Source organism: Electrophorus electricus, chromosome 14 (genome assembly GCF_041902795.1).
Source record: "Electrophorus electricus isolate QZ-2024a chromosome 14, ASM4190279v1, whole genome shotgun sequence".
Lineage (NCBI taxonomy): Eukaryota > Metazoa > Chordata > Actinopteri > Gymnotiformes > Gymnotidae > Electrophorus > Electrophorus electricus.
The window spans coordinates 5,186,930-5,203,823 of record NC_137510.1 but is presented as its reverse complement, the minus strand read 5'-3'; the positions used below and the strand labels follow the sequence as shown (position 1 = coordinate 5,203,823).

Below are 16,894 nucleotides of genomic sequence, written 5' to 3'. Positions count from 1 at the left end.
GGTCCTGTTTTTTTTTTTTTAGTGGTTCTTGGACAATAAAATTGGTGAATCAAAATGAAAAAATAAATTATATATATTCTGACACTTTTGACACTTTTAACTCTCCTCCCATCCCAAGCACTGCAAAAAATGCAATCCCCTACAACTACTAACTTCTAAACACATTTGCAGTAAGAATGAAGACTCCAAGAAAAGTGGAAAAATGTGTGAATATTTTCAGATCTTTGGATTTCCAAGACTGATGCTTTTGCTCATGTTTTACCTGTTGAATGAATGGATGCACTGACCTATAAACAATCTGCAGCTAAGACAATAATTCCTTTTATCACTTATCCTACAAATAAAACACTGCCTATTAAACACTTAAGAATCCTCCAGGATAATACAGAGACTGCATTCCTTTTTAAGGATCCCCTACAGATGAGACAAACACATCAGAGAGATGTTCATCAAGAGTGAGATCAATGATCATTCAAATAATGGCTGTGGTACTGTAGCCTGCAACCGCTTAGATGTGCAACATGTAAATGTATGAACACAGCCACAAAAATAACGAGTGAAAGGATCAATTGTTTTCCCTCATTCCTCATCAAGCAACTGCAGTTGTTGTCCACTGTATTACTGGTAAGAGAAATAACCATTTTTACAGTGGAAAAAACAAAACTCCTTCAGTCCATCAGAATTAAGCATTTGTTGTTTCCAGTGGCAAGTCATTTTAATGATGGTGGACTTTTCATTAAAGGTGTGTCTGTTTGCACTGCCAGTTGCTATGGCAGCAACGAAGTTTGGAAATGTACGGAAAAATAACTGATCTACATTTTTAGAACTTCAGGATCTATGTCTGAAATGTACCATTTCCTGGAAACCTTGTGTATTACGCTGACGTTTTGACTACTTCTTACCTTTTACCTGTTACTCCCTGGAATCTTATTAAGGTAATGCTCCTGTACCAAATCAAGCAACCATCCTACCCTGTACATGCAGTAAGTGTGAAACAGGTTTACATCCATGAATGGTATGGGACAGCAAAAGAACCAGGTTTATTGTGAGGATACTATAGTCCTGAAGGAACACATAATTGCTGGTCCAAAAGCTCTCAGATTCCTGAGCTGGAAATATTTACACAGTGAACATAAACCTGATTCACAGATCTGCATGCATTCATATGGCATGTTCAGCCTTTACAACAGTCCCTCCGTCTAAGTCCATCAGGCTGTAATAAAGACACACACGCTGCTTGTTATGAGCTGGGGTTATCTGTGGGTGGGTAGGTATGTGTGTGGGGGTACAGGTGTGTGAGAGAGGGAGGGGGGGTGATCAATGTATATGTAGGTTTTCTCATTTTCTTGCCTTAGTACTCACGGCTGGTGCACTCTTCAACACCTCCAACACCCCCCCCCCCCCCACACACACACCCCTACCCCTGTGTGTGTGTGTGAGACAGACAGCATACCTAATGTACTTTAGGGCAGGATATGTGTATTGTTTGGGTATGTGTGTGACAGGTGAATTCACTTAGGTGTCCACAGCCAGTAAAGAAGTAGCTAGAGTTTTGTAGGGGTGTGTGTGCGCACATGCGCACATGCAACCGCACCTCTCGGGTCTATTCACACAGGTCTCCACACCAAGCAGGGCAGTAATTGGAGCTCTTTAGGGGTGGGTCTGTTCATCTCGGGTGTATTCACACAGGTGTCCACACCCAGCAGGGCAGTGGTTGGAGCTCTTGAGGAGTAGGGGTGGGTGTCAGGTGTATTCACACAGGTGTCCGCACCCAGCGGGGCAGTGGTTGGAGTGCTTCAGCCACTCCCTCATGTGCTCCAGATGGCCTCCGTGACTGCAACCCTGACACCACACGAACAAGCCTTTCACCACATGGTGGCACACTGCGCACACACTCGCACACTGGTGGCACCTGCAGGACACACAAAATAAAGAATTAGCCCTGAAATAATGTTAAATATTTCTGGACATGTCTCAACCTAAACATCACTCTCAAAGCAGGTATAATGAAATTATCCTCGGCACCAGGGAGTTAGTTTATGGCTATAGTAAATATGATTACTGGTATGCAATGAGCTGATCTTGCTTAACATTGCAAAACCTAAGTTGTTATTTTGTACACTTCACTGCCAAATGGTTTTGTAGGTCGAACTTGAACATGAGGTCTTGCTTGATTTTGGAAATCAAAAAAGTAAAAAGATTGCTATTTAATAACAAGCAGTGTCTGTAATCAAATGAGTAAACAGGTTCCGTAATTACAGGAATTTCATCATCAATGCCTAGAGGGGAAAAAAGAAAAACACAATAAGGGAAAGATGTGCATCATACCCACTGTCTCTTTCCTTAGTGTAACAGTCCCATTTCCTCCAGTATTTCTTTTTGAGGACAAAAGAGTGCAAGTCATGTTTTCCATGGAGCAAATATAATCCACAGTTCCTACACTGTGGGGGATTTGTCTGAGGCCAGCATTGAGTGACAGCTTTTCTACATGCAACCAAGCAGCTCTTCAATAGGTAGCCATTGCCTTTCCATAAACCTTCAGGAATAGCAGCAAGGTTCTACATTCTATGACTTGTTGGTTGAAAATGTTACTCACAATTTTACTTTTTGTTCCAAATAAACCTGGAAACATGCAATGTCCCATTCTCTGAATTGTTTAGAAGGAATCTATAGGCAGAGCTGCGAATAAATAGTATAATCTGGCAAGGATCATAATAGATCTTATTCTCGTGTCTGTGTCAAGGGGGGGGGGGGTAAGGTCCACATGTTAATTTTTTTTTTGTTAATATGATCATTTATGCCACACAGAGAGGACACATCTATTGTTAAGTAGACCCCAAGGTACTGTATATGTGGTAAATGCCAGTTAAAATTGTACCTTTTGCCAGTCCTTAGGCATGGGTGTAGTTAAATGTCAGGGATTGTGTTTTGTGAATATTAAATATATATTCAGAGTTGCTCCCGTACATTTTCAAAATATTCATCAACAGGCATACCACTGATCTTGGGATTTGGAATGTCACGAATATGTCATCTGCGTCCAAGCCGATTTTGTATTCTAATCCCCTTATAGTTCTACCCTCCGATCCTCTTTCCTGTGTGATCATTTGGGCCAAAGTTTCAGCAAAGGGACTGTAGAAAGGTCAGGCTGACAGTCCTGTCTATTTCCTTGTTGTAGCACTACAGAGTTAGAGACACTGACATTCATTTTTTATCATAGCTGTTGGGGATAAATATGTTTTTATACATTGTATAATCCTTTACTGAACCCAAACCTATCCATTACTCTATATATCCAATCTATCAATTGATATTCCCATTCCCAGCCAACAGAATCAAAGCCTTCCAAGCATTAGATGAAAAGAAGGGTTAACTGAAAAGGATTACACAATTTTCCCTTTATTAATGGAGGGCTATGGGTTTATCTCTTTCTGATAAACTCAGTTTGGCCCTCACCTATTAAGAGTGGCATCAACTCTTCCAACCTTAGTCAGAATTGGTGATTATAGTTTAGAATCTCCATTCAGGACTCTAATTGGTCTATAAGATTTATAATCCATCTTATTTTTCTCTCCCATTACAGAGATCAAGGTCTCATTCCAAGGTCAGAGGAACCGCCTCCCATCACAATACGATTAAAACAGGTTTTAAGTACCGTTAATGTCTTGCACCTTTCTGGTGGGTATCCATCAGTACATGTTAATTTCCCTGCATTAAGGGCTGAGATTGCTTAAGGGCTATGTTCTCCATTGAGATTTCGGGGGTTACGTTTGTCACTGTGCATTGTGGGATCTAAAAAAATGTTGAAACTATTTAATTTTTTGGTTGACTAGCTTTCTCTGATTGTATGTATCTATGTGTTTCTATATGTTTCAAATGAGTTCTGGATTCCTTCTAGTTTGGGTGTTTTATTTGTTATAGAACTTCTGATGTTATGAATTGGGCTTCTAGCTTGCTGATTACAAAGTCTCTAGACTAACAGTCTTGTCACTTTGGGCCTGCTTCAAAGAACCTTTGCTTCATTTTAGCCATATCCCAGTTAATAGATCTCATTTGCAGCAGATGGAGTTGAGCCTTTCGAGCTGTGATTTTCACCCCCTCTAAAAAAAAACAAAAAAACAAAAAAAAAACACACTTTGGCTGCATCTTGCATTACAGCCAAACTCACATCTCCATTTTCATCGTGCTCTTAAAAAAGGTTATTTCTTCTACCACTGCGGTCCTGGATGTTACATTATTTAATGCTCCTGTGTTTAGTGTCCACAAGGTTTTCTTAAAGCACCATCTATGTGTAGCTTTAAATATCGACCAGAGTAGTCAGACCTATTCCTCCTTTTCTAACTCTAGGTCGATCCTTACAGAACACAAATAAATAATAAATTCTTGAGTGGATGTTATAAGACACCAAATAGAAAGTGACAGCTAAATCAAGTCTATTCAAGTCTTGCCACATATCCATTAAGACCCAAGTCTTGCAGCACACTGTGAATCTCTAAGGTATTCATTTTCCTTATTTTTCTAGTAGTGTCTAACCTATGGTTCAATAGTGTATTTAAATCGCCTGCACATATAATGATGCCATTTATTTTAGATGCTACTAGATCAAATAGCTTTAAAGGGCTATATAACATCCTGGAGAGGCATGAATGTTTAACAGAGTGATTTCTGTAGGTTGGAGTTTGCCTTTAAGTAAAATAGGTCCGCCTTCTTTTGTCTTCGGGTTTGGAGAATAATTAAAAACTGGCTGAATTTGTTAAGCCACTCCTCTTCTTTCCTGATTTATGTGATGAGAAGAAGGTGTTATGGAAGACTAGTGTGTTAGGTTTCGCATGCTCAGTATAGTAACAGATGAGTTGCTTGCCAAAAATCTCTAGTAACTTTCTCCCTTTTAAATGTAGCTACCATTTTGTTCCATTTGATGGGACTGTTAAATCCCATTTATGGATAAGATATTAGACTAAAGCCATTTTCTGTCCCAAATAACCCTTTTTTGGTTGGTACTCTTGTACATTAAATACAGAGTTAGTCAAATGATCCTGGCCCAAATTTCACCACATGGGCTATTTTTAGCAGCCTCACTAACAGTTAGGTCTTTTCCAGGTGTCTAGGGGGAGTTCAGCGGGCTTTGCAGGTTTTCCTTGAGCGCTTTTTTAATCGATGTGTACTCCTCTCCCTTCTGCGGCACCTTCCATTCCAAGTTCTGGGGTCAAAGTGTTTCCCAGTTCGGTCTTGATTAAGTCCTCGGAGAAGTGCAAAGAAGTGCCCTCGACATTTTCTGGGACACCTTATGTCGTCGTGCTGTGAGCAGCCTTCCAGATCTGCCAGTTTAACCTGTAACGCTTGTTGGCTTTTAAATAGTTGTGTTAGTGTGTCTTCAACATTGATGTCCCACTGTTGTCTTTCTGACATTCGTCACCACTTCCCCCTGGCGTTGGGTGACTTCCTCAATTTGGTCGATGGCACCTGGCGCCTGCTGATTTTTGAGTCGAGTTCATCCAGCTGTGTCTTCATATCCTGTCGAAAGCCAACTTGGAATTGGGACGTTTCTTTTCTCACATCAGTCGCTCATCCCTCCACTTCAACAGAGTGAGCTGATTGTAGCTGCTGTGCTTCAGAGCTGCCAATTTCCCATGACCGAGTTTTGCTCACAGACACGCAAGCTTCTTTATCGACTTCCTCCCTGTGTGCCGCCCCACAACCCTGACTTTGTTTCTCTATATTTGTTCCCACTTGTTTTCCTTCCAGTTTGAATCTGATTTGGAGAACGAAAGTATTTGAATTTCAGAGGTTTTGTTTGGCTGATACCAGAGCTGTATTTTATGTTGCCATACATAAAAGTCCTTGCCAGAAGTCCCAGAACATTTCAAGATTTATACACAGGGTCACACCTCAAAGCTCATTTGCTTAGGATCACACCTGGCTTCATACCTGGCTATCTTACATGAGCTAGGAAATTTAGATCAGAACTTTGAACATGAGACTTTATTCCTCATGTCCACTGTTAGCATCATCCTTGACTACAGACTCAACAGCACAGGACCAATTCAGACAAAAGTGCTGTCAGAGAAGCACTCGGTGGGAGTGTGTGTGCATTTACCTGTCACAGATCCAACCCTTGTTGTTCATGGGTCGTTTGCAGTTGCTGCAGTTGATGTGCAGTGTGGTGGATGCCTGGTTTAAACATGTGATCGCACTGCACGTGCTCAGTTTGATCACCTCATTGCTGACGTTCCACAGCTCGAACCGCTGCAGCAGCTCAATGTAGGACATGTACCAGTGTTCCTATGATACACACACAATTTGTTGATGGGTCATTTAAAATCCAATTATTAATTGTATCATTATTTTATGGGGGATGCATACCTGTGTGAGCTCATCGACCTCCTTGCGGATTCGCTCCCCGAGCACGATGAGGGCGGAGACAGCCATCTGCACGTCGCCCAGCTCAGCGTAGTGGGTTAGTGCGGCGCGCACCACAGGGCTGAAGAAGCCCGGCGGCAGGCGTGGCTGGAAGAGCAGCTGCGACACCGAGATCAGGCTGAAGGACTCCATGGGCGTGAGGCAGGAGCCCTCGGTCTCGCCGCCACTCACTTGTGGCGACTCCGGCTTCTCCGCCGGTGGCTCTGGTGCAGACGGGTGGTCCACGATCTCGTGTCGGAGCGGGAATGCTTCCTGGGGTAGGATGTACTCTGGCTCCTCTGTGGGAGGGGGGATATGGTTTGTAAACGTGTGTGTGTGTGTGTGTGTGTGTGTGTGTGTATGTGTGTGAGAGAGAGAGAGACCGGTGTCCTGCCGCGATTGGGATGTGTGAGTGTGTGTTCACCACTCACATTGGCCCAGTGTCCTGTTGTGATTGGCAGGTAGGTGAGTGTGTGTGTGTGTGTGTGTGTGTGTGTGTGTGTGTGTGTGTGTGTGTGTGTGTGTGTGTGTGTGTAGGTCAGTCAGAGCGTATTCGAGAAGTGCAATTTTGCATGAAGGACTATTTCCTATTCGCTGCATCGTTTGAGAACGGCAATGTGCAGCTCTGGGACATCCACAGAGCCGACCGCTACGAGAGGATGTTCACCGCTCACACAGGCCCAGTGTTCGGCTGTGACTGGCACCCAGACGACAGGTAGGAGAGAGGGTGGGGGCGTGTGTGGGTGTGTGCGTTCACTGCTGTGATTTGCAGGTAGGAAAATGTGTGCGTGTGTGTGTGTGAGTTCACAGCTCACCAGGGCCCAGTAGCATGCTGTGATTGGCAGGCAGGGGAATGTGTGTGTGTGTGTGTGTGTGTGTGTGTGTGTGTGTGTGTGTGTGTGTGAGAGAGACTGACCCGTCTGGTTGTCATGCTCCATGCTGTAGAGGTCATCATCATCCAGCTCTGCATCTCCAAACAGATACTCAGCCTGACCCTCACTACCCTCTGTCTCTTCATTCTCTTACGGAGAGTAAAAGAGAGAAACAGGGAGAGAGAGAAGGAAAAACAAAAGAAAGAAAGACATGAGAGCGTCCATCTTCCAACTGTACTGGCAACTGTAGTAGAGTTTCACTGGTGCACAGTCCTTCGGCTCCAGTTTGGGTGAGCCACATAGCACTACCAACTCACTCCATCACAACACACACGCACACACCCACACTCCATCAGACCTGCCCCCCCACACGTGTGTGCATGTGCGCGTGCGTGCGTGTGCGCATGCTAACCATCAATGTTGAGGTTCGTCTCCAGGTTGTGGAGGTTGTCCACCCGGTTCTCTTTGTTTCTCTCATTCAGGGCGGAGCTCATCTCCTTCAAACTACAGCACAAAACTTAGTAAAAAAATAGTAAATGCCCAGGGACGGGGACGGGGACGGGGACGGGGACGGTGACGGGGACGGGGACGTACCTGATCATGAGGGGGATGTTCCCCAGTTTGCTAATGTTGTGATTGGCAGGAGTGGCCGGGTTACCCGGGTCAGAATACATGATCCGCAGCATGGTCCATGTGGTCGACACCTAAACACACATCACACACACACACAAACACTATAGGTCACACATAAAGATGAACAAGGACATCACACGCATACGCAAATGCACAAAAACACACACATGCAAACATACACAAACATGCACACAAATCTCTCACACAAAAAAATGTGCGCACACACACACACACACACACAAAAACAGTTCAACTGAAAAGCTTTGTTTGTCATGTCCTGCACTAGTGAGTCAATCTCATAGTGTGCAACTCAGGAACGGATCCACCCTGCTACACTCACTTCTGTTCTCAAACTAGACCCATTAGGAAGCCAAACCAGCCATTTCTTAGCTGGAACAAACCAGTGCAGCAGGACATACGTAACGTTTTCCCCAAGCCATGTCATCTAAATCTGCCTTTGCAGTGCTTGCAATCCCTGCAGACAGAGCACTTCAGGCTCACCCCACACTCGGTAACACACACACACACACACACACACACACACCTGAGGTCTGTTCAGCTCCTTGGCAACCTTGGCATTGTGGTCGCAGAGCTCGGCGAAGGGCTTGCCCGTCAGCAGGTACCTGCGGGCCGTTTCAACGAACCAGTCCATCCGCCCCCTGCCCTCATCCCCGCCATTCGCCTCAAACTCAAACACGCTTAGTGCGCTGGACACCTGTGCAAACTGTTCGGTCACGTCAGGCTTCTTGAAGAAGAAGATGGGGTAACGGCGGTCACCGCCCGGATACGGCTTCCGCCCAGCATCGCCCGCCATGAGGCTCTCCTTGGCGGCGAAGGCCAGGTCTCCGAACAGGCCGAAGCACAGGCCCTCGGGGTTGGCGCGGTCCACGGGCCGGCTGGCATCCCGGAACATGTGTTGGTACAGCGTGCTGTCCTTGGAGCCGGACAGCAGCACGTAGGGGTCGTGTGGGTGCCGCCACGCCACCCCCGTGGCCACGTCCTTGTGCTCTTCGAAGGTGGCGAAGGGGATGAAGGGTCTGCGCACATCCCACACATAGATGTTGTGGTCCACCATCATGGAGCAGGTTGCTAGGTGCCAGCGGCGCTCCGGACGCCATTTGACCCGCGCCACAGAGGCGATGGTCTGCACACAGTGGATCTCCTTGGCGCGGTTGGTTGTCATGTCCCACACCTTGACCATCTTGTCCCGTCCACCTGTGGCCAGCCACCCCCTGCAGAGAGGCAGAGAGAGAAGAGGCAGAGGTACTAAAATGTTTCAAAACAGTTTTTGCTTTAATGTTTAGTTTAGGATTAGCCTACACTTTATTGATATTATTATTAATCATAATATCAGATTTGTGCCAACACAGATACAGACACTCCCTTCTACCTGTCTGGGTGACAGTCGAGGCAGAACACTGGACCCGTATGAGTGGTGAACACCCACATGTGCCGACACACGCCCCCACCCTCCCCTCTACCTGTCATCTGGGTGCCAGTCACAGCAGAACACTGGGCCTGTGTGAGCGGTGAACATCCTCTCATAGCGGTCAGGTCTGCGGATGTCCCAGAGCTGCACGTTGCCATTCTCAAATGATGCGGCGAAAGTGAAATAGTCCTTCATGCTGAACTGCACGTCTCGAACGCTCTCTGACTGACCTGGACACACACACACACACACACACACACACAATCACAATAACACAGGGTTAGGAATATCAAGGAAAAAACAAGCAAAGTGTTTTCACAGTCACACAAATGTAAAAATGTAGTGATTTCCCCCCCCCCCCCCCCCATGTTGGAGACCCACAGTATGTGCACGTGCATGTGTGTGTACCAGAGAAGGTGCTAACGCTCTCCTTCTTCCTCAGGTCAAAGCACTTCATGAAGCCATCCTGTGAGCCAGATAGGAGCATGTGCGCCTCGCTGGGGTGGAAGCACACCTTGTTGACGGTGCGCTTGTGCTCGGTGAATAGCAGCTCCTGCTTGTTACGGCACGGCCGCGACAAGTTCCAGGTCACCACGGCGCCATTGGTGGCTGCCGTGGCCAGCAGGTTCTCGTCCGATTGGTGCCACATGACGTCAGCGCAGCTGAAGTTGAGTGAGGGCTTGCGGCCCACGCGCAGGTTTAGCCGTTCCACGAAACCTGTCTCCTCCATCGCATAAATCTTGAAGATGTTGCGCCCGGCAACCACCACCTGGGATTGGGGGGGGGGGGGGGGGGGGGGGGCAGTGATGCTCTACTAGAACAGTTGCACTTCAATTTCATTTTATTTACGGTGATGTTCTTTAATGTGTGTGTTGTATAATTAATGAGTTACCTTATACTGTACAACTTTGGCAACAAAATGTTTTCCCTGTGATGCCATTAAAGCATGTTTGAATTTGAGAGAGAGAGAGAGAGAGAGAGAGACAGACAGAGAGAGAGATGCTCTCATCTGCCACCATAAATGGGACAGTGAGCAACAATATCAGGGCACACATGCACGCGTGCACGCACACACACACACACACACACACTCATCGATATGTGTCCACGAAGGAAACACTGGGTTTGAGGTTAGAAGGAACCACTCTGGTGAAAAAGACAGGCCCAGAGAGAGAGAGAGAGAGAGAGAGAGAGAACTGCACCTGTGTAGCATCCCGACACACACTGATGGCGTTGGCTGGGGCGTCAAGGTGGCAGAACATGGTTTTGCCACTGAGGGGGCTAACACAGGTCATCTTCTCCATCTCAGCCTGAGAGAGAGCGAGCGAGAGAGAGAGAGAGAGAGAGAGAGAGAGAGAGAGAGAGAGAGAGAGAATAGCAAAAGGTAGCAAGAAAGCGAGATGTGAGAGAACTTTGTAAATATGGCAGAAAATCTGACTCATACACAGACAAGCAATAGCGTCTAGAAGGCGTCAGCAATAACGAAGAAGTTGCAGCTTATCATGTAACCTGGAGGTGGCAGTATACGACGGCATTAAAAGCATTCTTCCAGTTTATAGTCCAAAAACAGGATAAGAACTTTATTGCCTGCAGCCATTAAAAGTAGTCTCTTCAAAAGCTGTCACCTTCTAAATGGCACTAAGCCTAGAGTATCTCATCACATCCTCTGGGAATCCAGATCTGCTGGATACTATTTATAATATTACTGACAAAACTTTAACTGGACATCTTCACGAGCTTGCTTAGGGAAGAGGAAACAAATTGGGCTGTAAGCAATTGATGTCAAATAACGAAATAACAAACCACTAAAGCCCACAAAGCGCATGCCTAAGGAACATGGGGCAGACAGTTATGGTTGTACGAAACCAGCGACGCTCCGGTACTGTGTGTCTCACGACAGCATGTGTGCCACTCCGGACCGTTATTAGGTTGGTCACTCACGTGTCCGAGAAAAACGCGCTTCACCGAGAAACCACCGCAGTGCAGACCGATATTTCTTCGTCCGTGCTAAGCTTCTTCATGAAGCCCTTCTCCTGGGAAATTGAGTCCACAGTTAAGGTCCAACACTTGCACTCCTCTAAACACGTAGCAGTGGTTAGTGTAAGCAAACAAGTATAAACAAGATGTGTTTAGAGTCAACAAAAAGCTTGCTGGGGCTGCAAATACATTTATACGGAGAATTACTACCGTGGTTAGCTGATGGACTTGTTCAGTATGGGGTTAGGAACTTCTGAGACGGGATGACCTGGTATACTGTACTTTGAGATTCCCTGAATCCGACTCCTCGCGGTTGCCACGGAACCTGAGGTGGCGCCGGGCGCGCGACGCCGCCGACGGCGTCCGCGCGCTATGCCCTCGGGCGTGGTCCCGTGCAGGGCCCCGCTATCGCGCTCCACATCCCCCTTCGAAATAGCACACGAAGACGCTGAGGAGATAGGAGTGAAAGCATGCAAAGCAGATGCAAAATGACAAAACATTTCCTTGACGAGACTACGATGTTTGCGAGTTCATCAAGTTATAACGATTACACGATTATAATAGATTATAAGATCGTTATACGATTCTCCATTCATTTATCTATGTGTTGATTTTATTGTTCATAATAACAACACAATACAAGCATCATGAGATACTCCCCAGATGGAGCGAGACGGGACCATCTAATACAGGAGAAGACCTTGACTGTAATATGCAAGGACAAGATAATTTAGGGTTACTCTCAAATCAGAAGGTTCCTATTGGTGCGATATTTCAATAAATCCACAATCTGAAGCAACCCTCAGTAAATGGTGTACAATTTAAGTAAAATACATTTACTACACACTTATAAGAGTACAGTAATCAACACCCGTATGTTTTGCGTACGTAAGACAAACAAAAATGGGGAATTCGGAATTAACTGCAAACATATTCAGTCCGAGAACCTTAATCCAATATCCATTTTATGAGAGGATCCAATTATAACTTTAACACCGGTTCAACAAGTTTGCTAATAACTACATGAAAATGTTCACGCATCAAAAACAATACTATTCAAGGAACACTTAATATATATTCTATGTTGACAGATTTAACGACCTCACACAAAAATGAGAATATAATTTCAAAACGTAGCCATGACGTTGCAGTATGCAATCTTTTTTTATTAATATTTGTCATATTTCTCACACGTGTTCCCTATCCGTAATAGTTTATTCTAGATTATTATATTAATTACGTGAAGCCCAACACTATGACAACAACGATGATAGAGCTGAACTAGGTAGCGTTAGCTGTTATAGCCTTTGCTCAATTATAAAGCTTTAATGTCAATTACTAATCGAAAAAAATAACCTAATTGGTCAACTAATTTGGGATAACATATAATGTATTCACTTAAGTGCAAAAAGGAAGTTACTGATCCTGTATTTACTAGAAGTAGAAAACTAGCCTATAGCGAAACAAATCTATACCGCTAACGTGACACTGACGACGCATACACTTGCATAACGCTACACGTTTCTGCCGCTAACTTTATAATAAATGCATTGTAGTAAGAGATATCTTTAAACAGTTGTTTTTGGTTTCTTTGTGTGATTTCGGGATATTAAATGAATAATTTCGCGTAACTAACCTCTTCAAAACAAACGTGCGTAAAGGTAACCGGAAGTCAAGTTTTTGGATTACGGTGGTTTGCTTCAACTTCCGCCAAGCGTTTTCACTTGCATTCCGGTCGCTCTTAGACGCCGATCTGAGACCGATGTCGTCGTTTCTTTTAAACGTATCGTTCAAGAGTAAAAGTCTAGATTTTTTTTTTACTTGGTCGCTGACAAAACAATTGTATTATACTAAAGAGGTGGTGCAAAAATCATCTATGCGTGGACTTAAGTAATCGCCATTGCATTTGTAATTACCCCATACATCAGTCACTTCAAGGTAAGAGGGGTAGGTAATTCGAGTTGCGCCTGGTCATTATTAGTTACCTACCTGCATAAAACAATGTACATTTTTGCAGGCTACTTTGGACTATATGGGCAATTGCTGTTTACAGCACAAAATTCCTAGTCTTATTTAAGGACAGCGGTATTTTATTCTTTTTTTTAAATACACTGCAGCAACATAGGAATGTAATCACGATACAAAGTCTTACTAGAGCAGGATTTGAAACGGCCAGTTTAAACTGACGGTGGACTCTACTCTTTTCTGTCAGGATGTCCGGTGAGCGCCTGTACTGCTGCGAGGATCCCGCTGTGTGGAGTAGCGTATATGGCAAATACTGGGCCGTCATGGAAGCCAAGGCTGCCGGCAAGGGGAAGAGTTCAGGGAAGCTCTTGGCATTAGATAAGTGGTACGATAAACTTGCGCTCATTAAAACAAAAACACCTTGTTTGTGCCTATTTATTTTATTTAATATTATAGAGGTTTTAGGTCGACAATGTAAGGCAGTGGCTAGGAGTGATGGTATAGTAAACCGAACGCATAATACCTCAAATCAAACATGCACAAACCTGTTTTTGTGCAGCACAAAACACACCAATGTCACTAACCTGGTTCGGTCTGTGACTTGGTTTGAGTTGAATGGGGTTTAATGCAGTTGCATCACTTTTTGCCATACTTGCCATATATTGTAATAAAATGTTTTAATATCTTAAACCAAATCAACACAAACAATAATTGACACAATTCATCCCAGTCCAGTACAGACAAAACCATTTCATCTTATTTTATATACCTAATAAGAAAGAAATTTACCTTTTCAGGTATCAGGAGGAGCTACCAGTTGTCATTTCTGGTCGAACAGAGCCCTCTCTAACACACCCCGAACTGGTCAAACTCATGGAGTGGAAACTGACTGTGAGTGTGTACTCATGACTGTGTATGTATGTAACAAACATCCTGAACCTTCTGCCTGTGAAGGGTGTTGGCTAAAGTGCCCATGATTTGATGTTGAACGGAGTGACGCGTGCGATTTGGATGCTCTCTCTCCCCCAGAGGGGAAAGTTCCGGCCTCGGCTGCAGAAGCTGGTTGGCTCTAACAGCGAGGAGGCGGTGCTTAGCTGCACCACGAGGGCTTTCCAGCTCCTTCCCAATGTCCAAGCAGCAATCGCAGAATTGAGCTTGCTCAAAGGGCTGGGACCTGCTACAGCATCAGGTATCGAGACAGCCCATTCCCTGCCCCAAACACATACAAATATATGGAAAGAAAATTAAAAGTGCTTTATTTCTATCCCCCGCTTCAATGTCCTCCTCTGTGTAGCGGTACTGGCAGCAGGGGCACCAGGTGTAGCTGCTTTTATGTCTGATGAGGCAGTTGAAAGCATTGCTGATCTGAAACCAGTTCAGTACACAGCCAAGCACTACTTGCTCTTCTTGCAGAAAATACTGGACAAATCCCACAAGCTCAACAAAGGTAACAGAGCTGGTTTGTATAGTCTGGTTTTCTCCTGCTGTTTCTGCCACTGTGGCTGCCTGCTTTGAGCAGCAACCAGTGCAAGGAGGGGGAAAGCCGCATTAACCAGGCCAAAATCAATCACATCCACAGCTGGTGAACTGAGTTTCAGTGGGTGGATGATGTTCTTTCTTTTTTCATAGACCCCTGCCTGCATTTCGATACCAGATCAGCTTTAACCTTGAATTATTAACGAGTCTTTATAAGTCAGATCTCGAAGGGTATACCACTGTTGCCTCAACCATTTTTCCCCAGGTGGAGGTTTGTCATTCTGCCATTAACAAGATTGCTTGAATTTGGCATCTATGCGCCTGCTGTTAACATGCTCTGTCCCACCCCACCCCACCCCACCCCACCCCACCTCACCTCACCCCACCTCGCCCCACCTCGCATCCCCAACCCACAGTGAAAAGTGAACAGGTCTGGACTCCTCATAAGGTGGAGCTGTGCTTATGGACATGGGCTGTAGCCAATCAGATTCAGCCTTCACTGCTGGAGGAGTTTTGCCTGAATGACACTGCCCAAAAAGAGACCATTCAGAAGCCAAGAAGTAGAAAAGCAACCAGTGAGCAGCCGTCTAAAAGACAGAAGACCGACTAGCCCAAAGGAACTTCTAGGTTAAAAACTACTTCTCAGAAAGCCAGACACCGAGTAATCCAATTATATCTACTGGGGATTTTTGACTTTTGCTTTGTTCTTTCTATTAAGACTCACTGTACAAAAAGCTGTTGCAGGACTGGCATAGCCTCCTTGTGTTTCTGCACAACCTGAGCACGCCTATGAGAGAAGCTTGCTTGCTTGTCACTCTGTCACCAGGCATTATGAGGAAGGCTAAGTTTCACCAGAAACGTCCACTCTGCTGGAGCTTCCAGACAGTCTCCTATTTGTCCTGACACTTTCATGTATGTTTTTTTTTTGTTTTTTTGTTTTTTTTTAAGGAACACAGTTTTTCATGTCATTTGGTTCTGTTGAAGATTTAAATTGTTTTATAGATGTGCAATAATGTCACACTGCTTCATCATGGATGGCCGTACGTTTGTGTGCGTGCTTTACTATGCGTGAGTTTTTCTCACACATTCTGAGTGTAGAGGACATTCTGAACTGAGTGCTCACAGCTTGCTTGTTTATTCCTTACAGCTGAGAAATGAAAGCAGATACAATGAAAACGGTACAAAAAAGGAAAAAATGCCTTGGTTTCAGACATTTAAAAAGTACATCATGAACTTTATAATGACTTTGATATAAACTACCAAAATGTACATCTTTTTTTCCTTTTCATTTCAACTAGAGAAAAATAATAGTCTAGCTTGTACATTTTTGTTTTGTTCCAAAGCTTTAATTTGTAAACAGCAATTTTTTTTAAAAATTTACTGCACTGAGTTATTTTTGGCACCATTCGGAGGTCTCAGAGAGGACAACAAATTTGTATAAGGACTATAATTATGACTGCAGGACAGAAATGACCCCAGTGGAGCACAGTGATTACCTCATAGCAACATGCATTCTATAACCAATAACTACAGCACCATCAATGACATTGGTTGCCACTGCTAGGCTCGAGGTTTGTTGCTAACTCTGAGAAGGAAGGGCAGTTATTGGCTATGATCTGATGTGGGAGGAGCTTCTGAGTACAAATTCCAGGTAAACTATTCAAGGCCAGACAATTCCGTCTCAGAATTCCACAGGAGCAAACAGAATTCAGACACATTCCACTAATGAAGGAAACTGACGCTACTTCCTCACGCCACACACACAATTCTTTTACAACCTCTATGTCACACATGCCTGCACACACAAGAATACACACACCTTTGCTTAAGAGATTGTGACTTACTCTTAACACTTTCACACATCACATGGAACAGTCTGATGAGCTACGATGGCTTCACAGTAACCTCCTGAGTCCAAAACTATGGTGAAGCCAAACCATGAAATGTCCTATAAAATTGCACTGTATCCCAAGGTTTACAAATCCCATTTTATCACACACAAATAAAGGTGTTGGATCTGTGCTCAGCAGATCGTCTTGTGTTTTTTCCATATTCATTTCACTTCATACATTCTCCTGGTTCTACTCTGTCTTGTATTCCCTTGACTATTTGTCTTCTTTGCATCTTCATCTGAGATGAATCA

The 16,894-nt window shown here is 44.5% G+C and overlaps 2 protein-coding genes across 8 annotated transcripts; one reads left to right on the top strand and one right to left on the bottom strand.

Moving 5' to 3' along the window:
* Positions 1 to 55: 55 nt before the first annotated feature.
* wdr24 (WD repeat domain 24) lies at positions 56 to 14,081 on the bottom strand. 7 transcript variants are annotated; one of them, XM_081696422.1, is made up of 13 exons: positions 14,065 to 14,081; positions 11,521 to 11,758; positions 11,275 to 11,366; positions 10,536 to 10,643; positions 9,742 to 10,102; positions 9,386 to 9,563; positions 8,449 to 9,136; positions 7,866 to 7,975; positions 7,684 to 7,775; positions 7,316 to 7,420; positions 6,364 to 6,698; positions 6,098 to 6,282; positions 1,934 to 5,752 (listed from the first exon to the last, which is right to left on the bottom strand). In XM_081696422.1, the coding sequence occupies exons 4-13, from the start codon at positions 10,635 to 10,637 to the stop codon at positions 5,566 to 5,568; spliced, it is 2,343 nt and encodes a 780-aa protein (XP_081552548.1). In that variant the 5' UTR covers positions 10,638 to 10,643; positions 11,275 to 11,366; positions 11,521 to 11,758; positions 14,065 to 14,081; the 3' UTR covers positions 1,934 to 5,565. The 7 variants fall into 7 exon arrangements, with proteins under 7 accessions (XP_026880612.2, XP_081552548.1, XP_081552547.1 ...); XM_081696421.1 differs by lacking the exon at positions 14,065 to 14,081 and adding an exon at positions 12,947 to 13,045; XM_027024808.3 differs by lacking the exon at positions 14,065 to 14,081 and adding an exon at positions 12,947 to 13,045 and having other exon boundaries at positions 11,521 to 11,735.
* On the top strand, positions 13,036 to 16,777 carry zgc:112496 (uncharacterized). The gene is made up of 6 exons (XM_027024812.3): positions 13,036 to 13,248; positions 13,523 to 13,660; positions 14,073 to 14,166; positions 14,305 to 14,464; positions 14,570 to 14,722; positions 15,168 to 16,777. The coding sequence occupies exons 2-6, from the start codon at positions 13,524 to 13,526 to the stop codon at positions 15,359 to 15,361; spliced, it is 738 nt and encodes a 245-aa protein (XP_026880613.1). The 5' UTR covers positions 13,036 to 13,248; position 13,523; the 3' UTR covers positions 15,362 to 16,777.
* The last annotated feature ends 117 nt before the right edge of the window (positions 16,778 to 16,894 follow it).

What these genes read in the sequence shown, in the direction of transcription:
- wdr24 (XM_081696422.1), bottom strand. Translation starts at nt 10,637, where the DNA reads ATGGAGAAGATGACCTGTGTTAGCCCCCTCAGTGGCAAAACCATGTTC. An exon ending in GAGCGTTAGCACCTTCTCTG is followed by an intron (nt 9,564 to 9,741) that starts GTACACACACAT and finishes GTGTGTGTCCAG; the next exon opens with GTCAGTCAGAGAGCGTTCGA. An exon ending in GGAGCATGACAACCAGACGG is followed by an intron (nt 6,699 to 7,315) that starts GTCAGTCTCTCT and finishes CCCCTCCCACAG; the next exon opens with AGGAGCCAGAGTACATCCTA.
- zgc:112496 (XM_027024812.3), top strand. Translation starts at nt 13,524, where the DNA reads ATGTCCGGTGAGCGCCTGTACTGCTGCGAGGATCCCGCTGTGTGGAGT. An exon ending in CTCTTGGCATTAGATAAGTG is followed by an intron (nt 13,661 to 14,072) that starts GTACGATAAACT and finishes TTACCTTTTCAG; the next exon opens with GTATCAGGAGGAGCTACCAG. An exon ending in ATCCCACAAGCTCAACAAAG is followed by an intron (nt 14,723 to 15,167) that starts GTAACAGAGCTG and finishes CCCAACCCACAG; the next exon opens with TGAAAAGTGAACAGGTCTGG.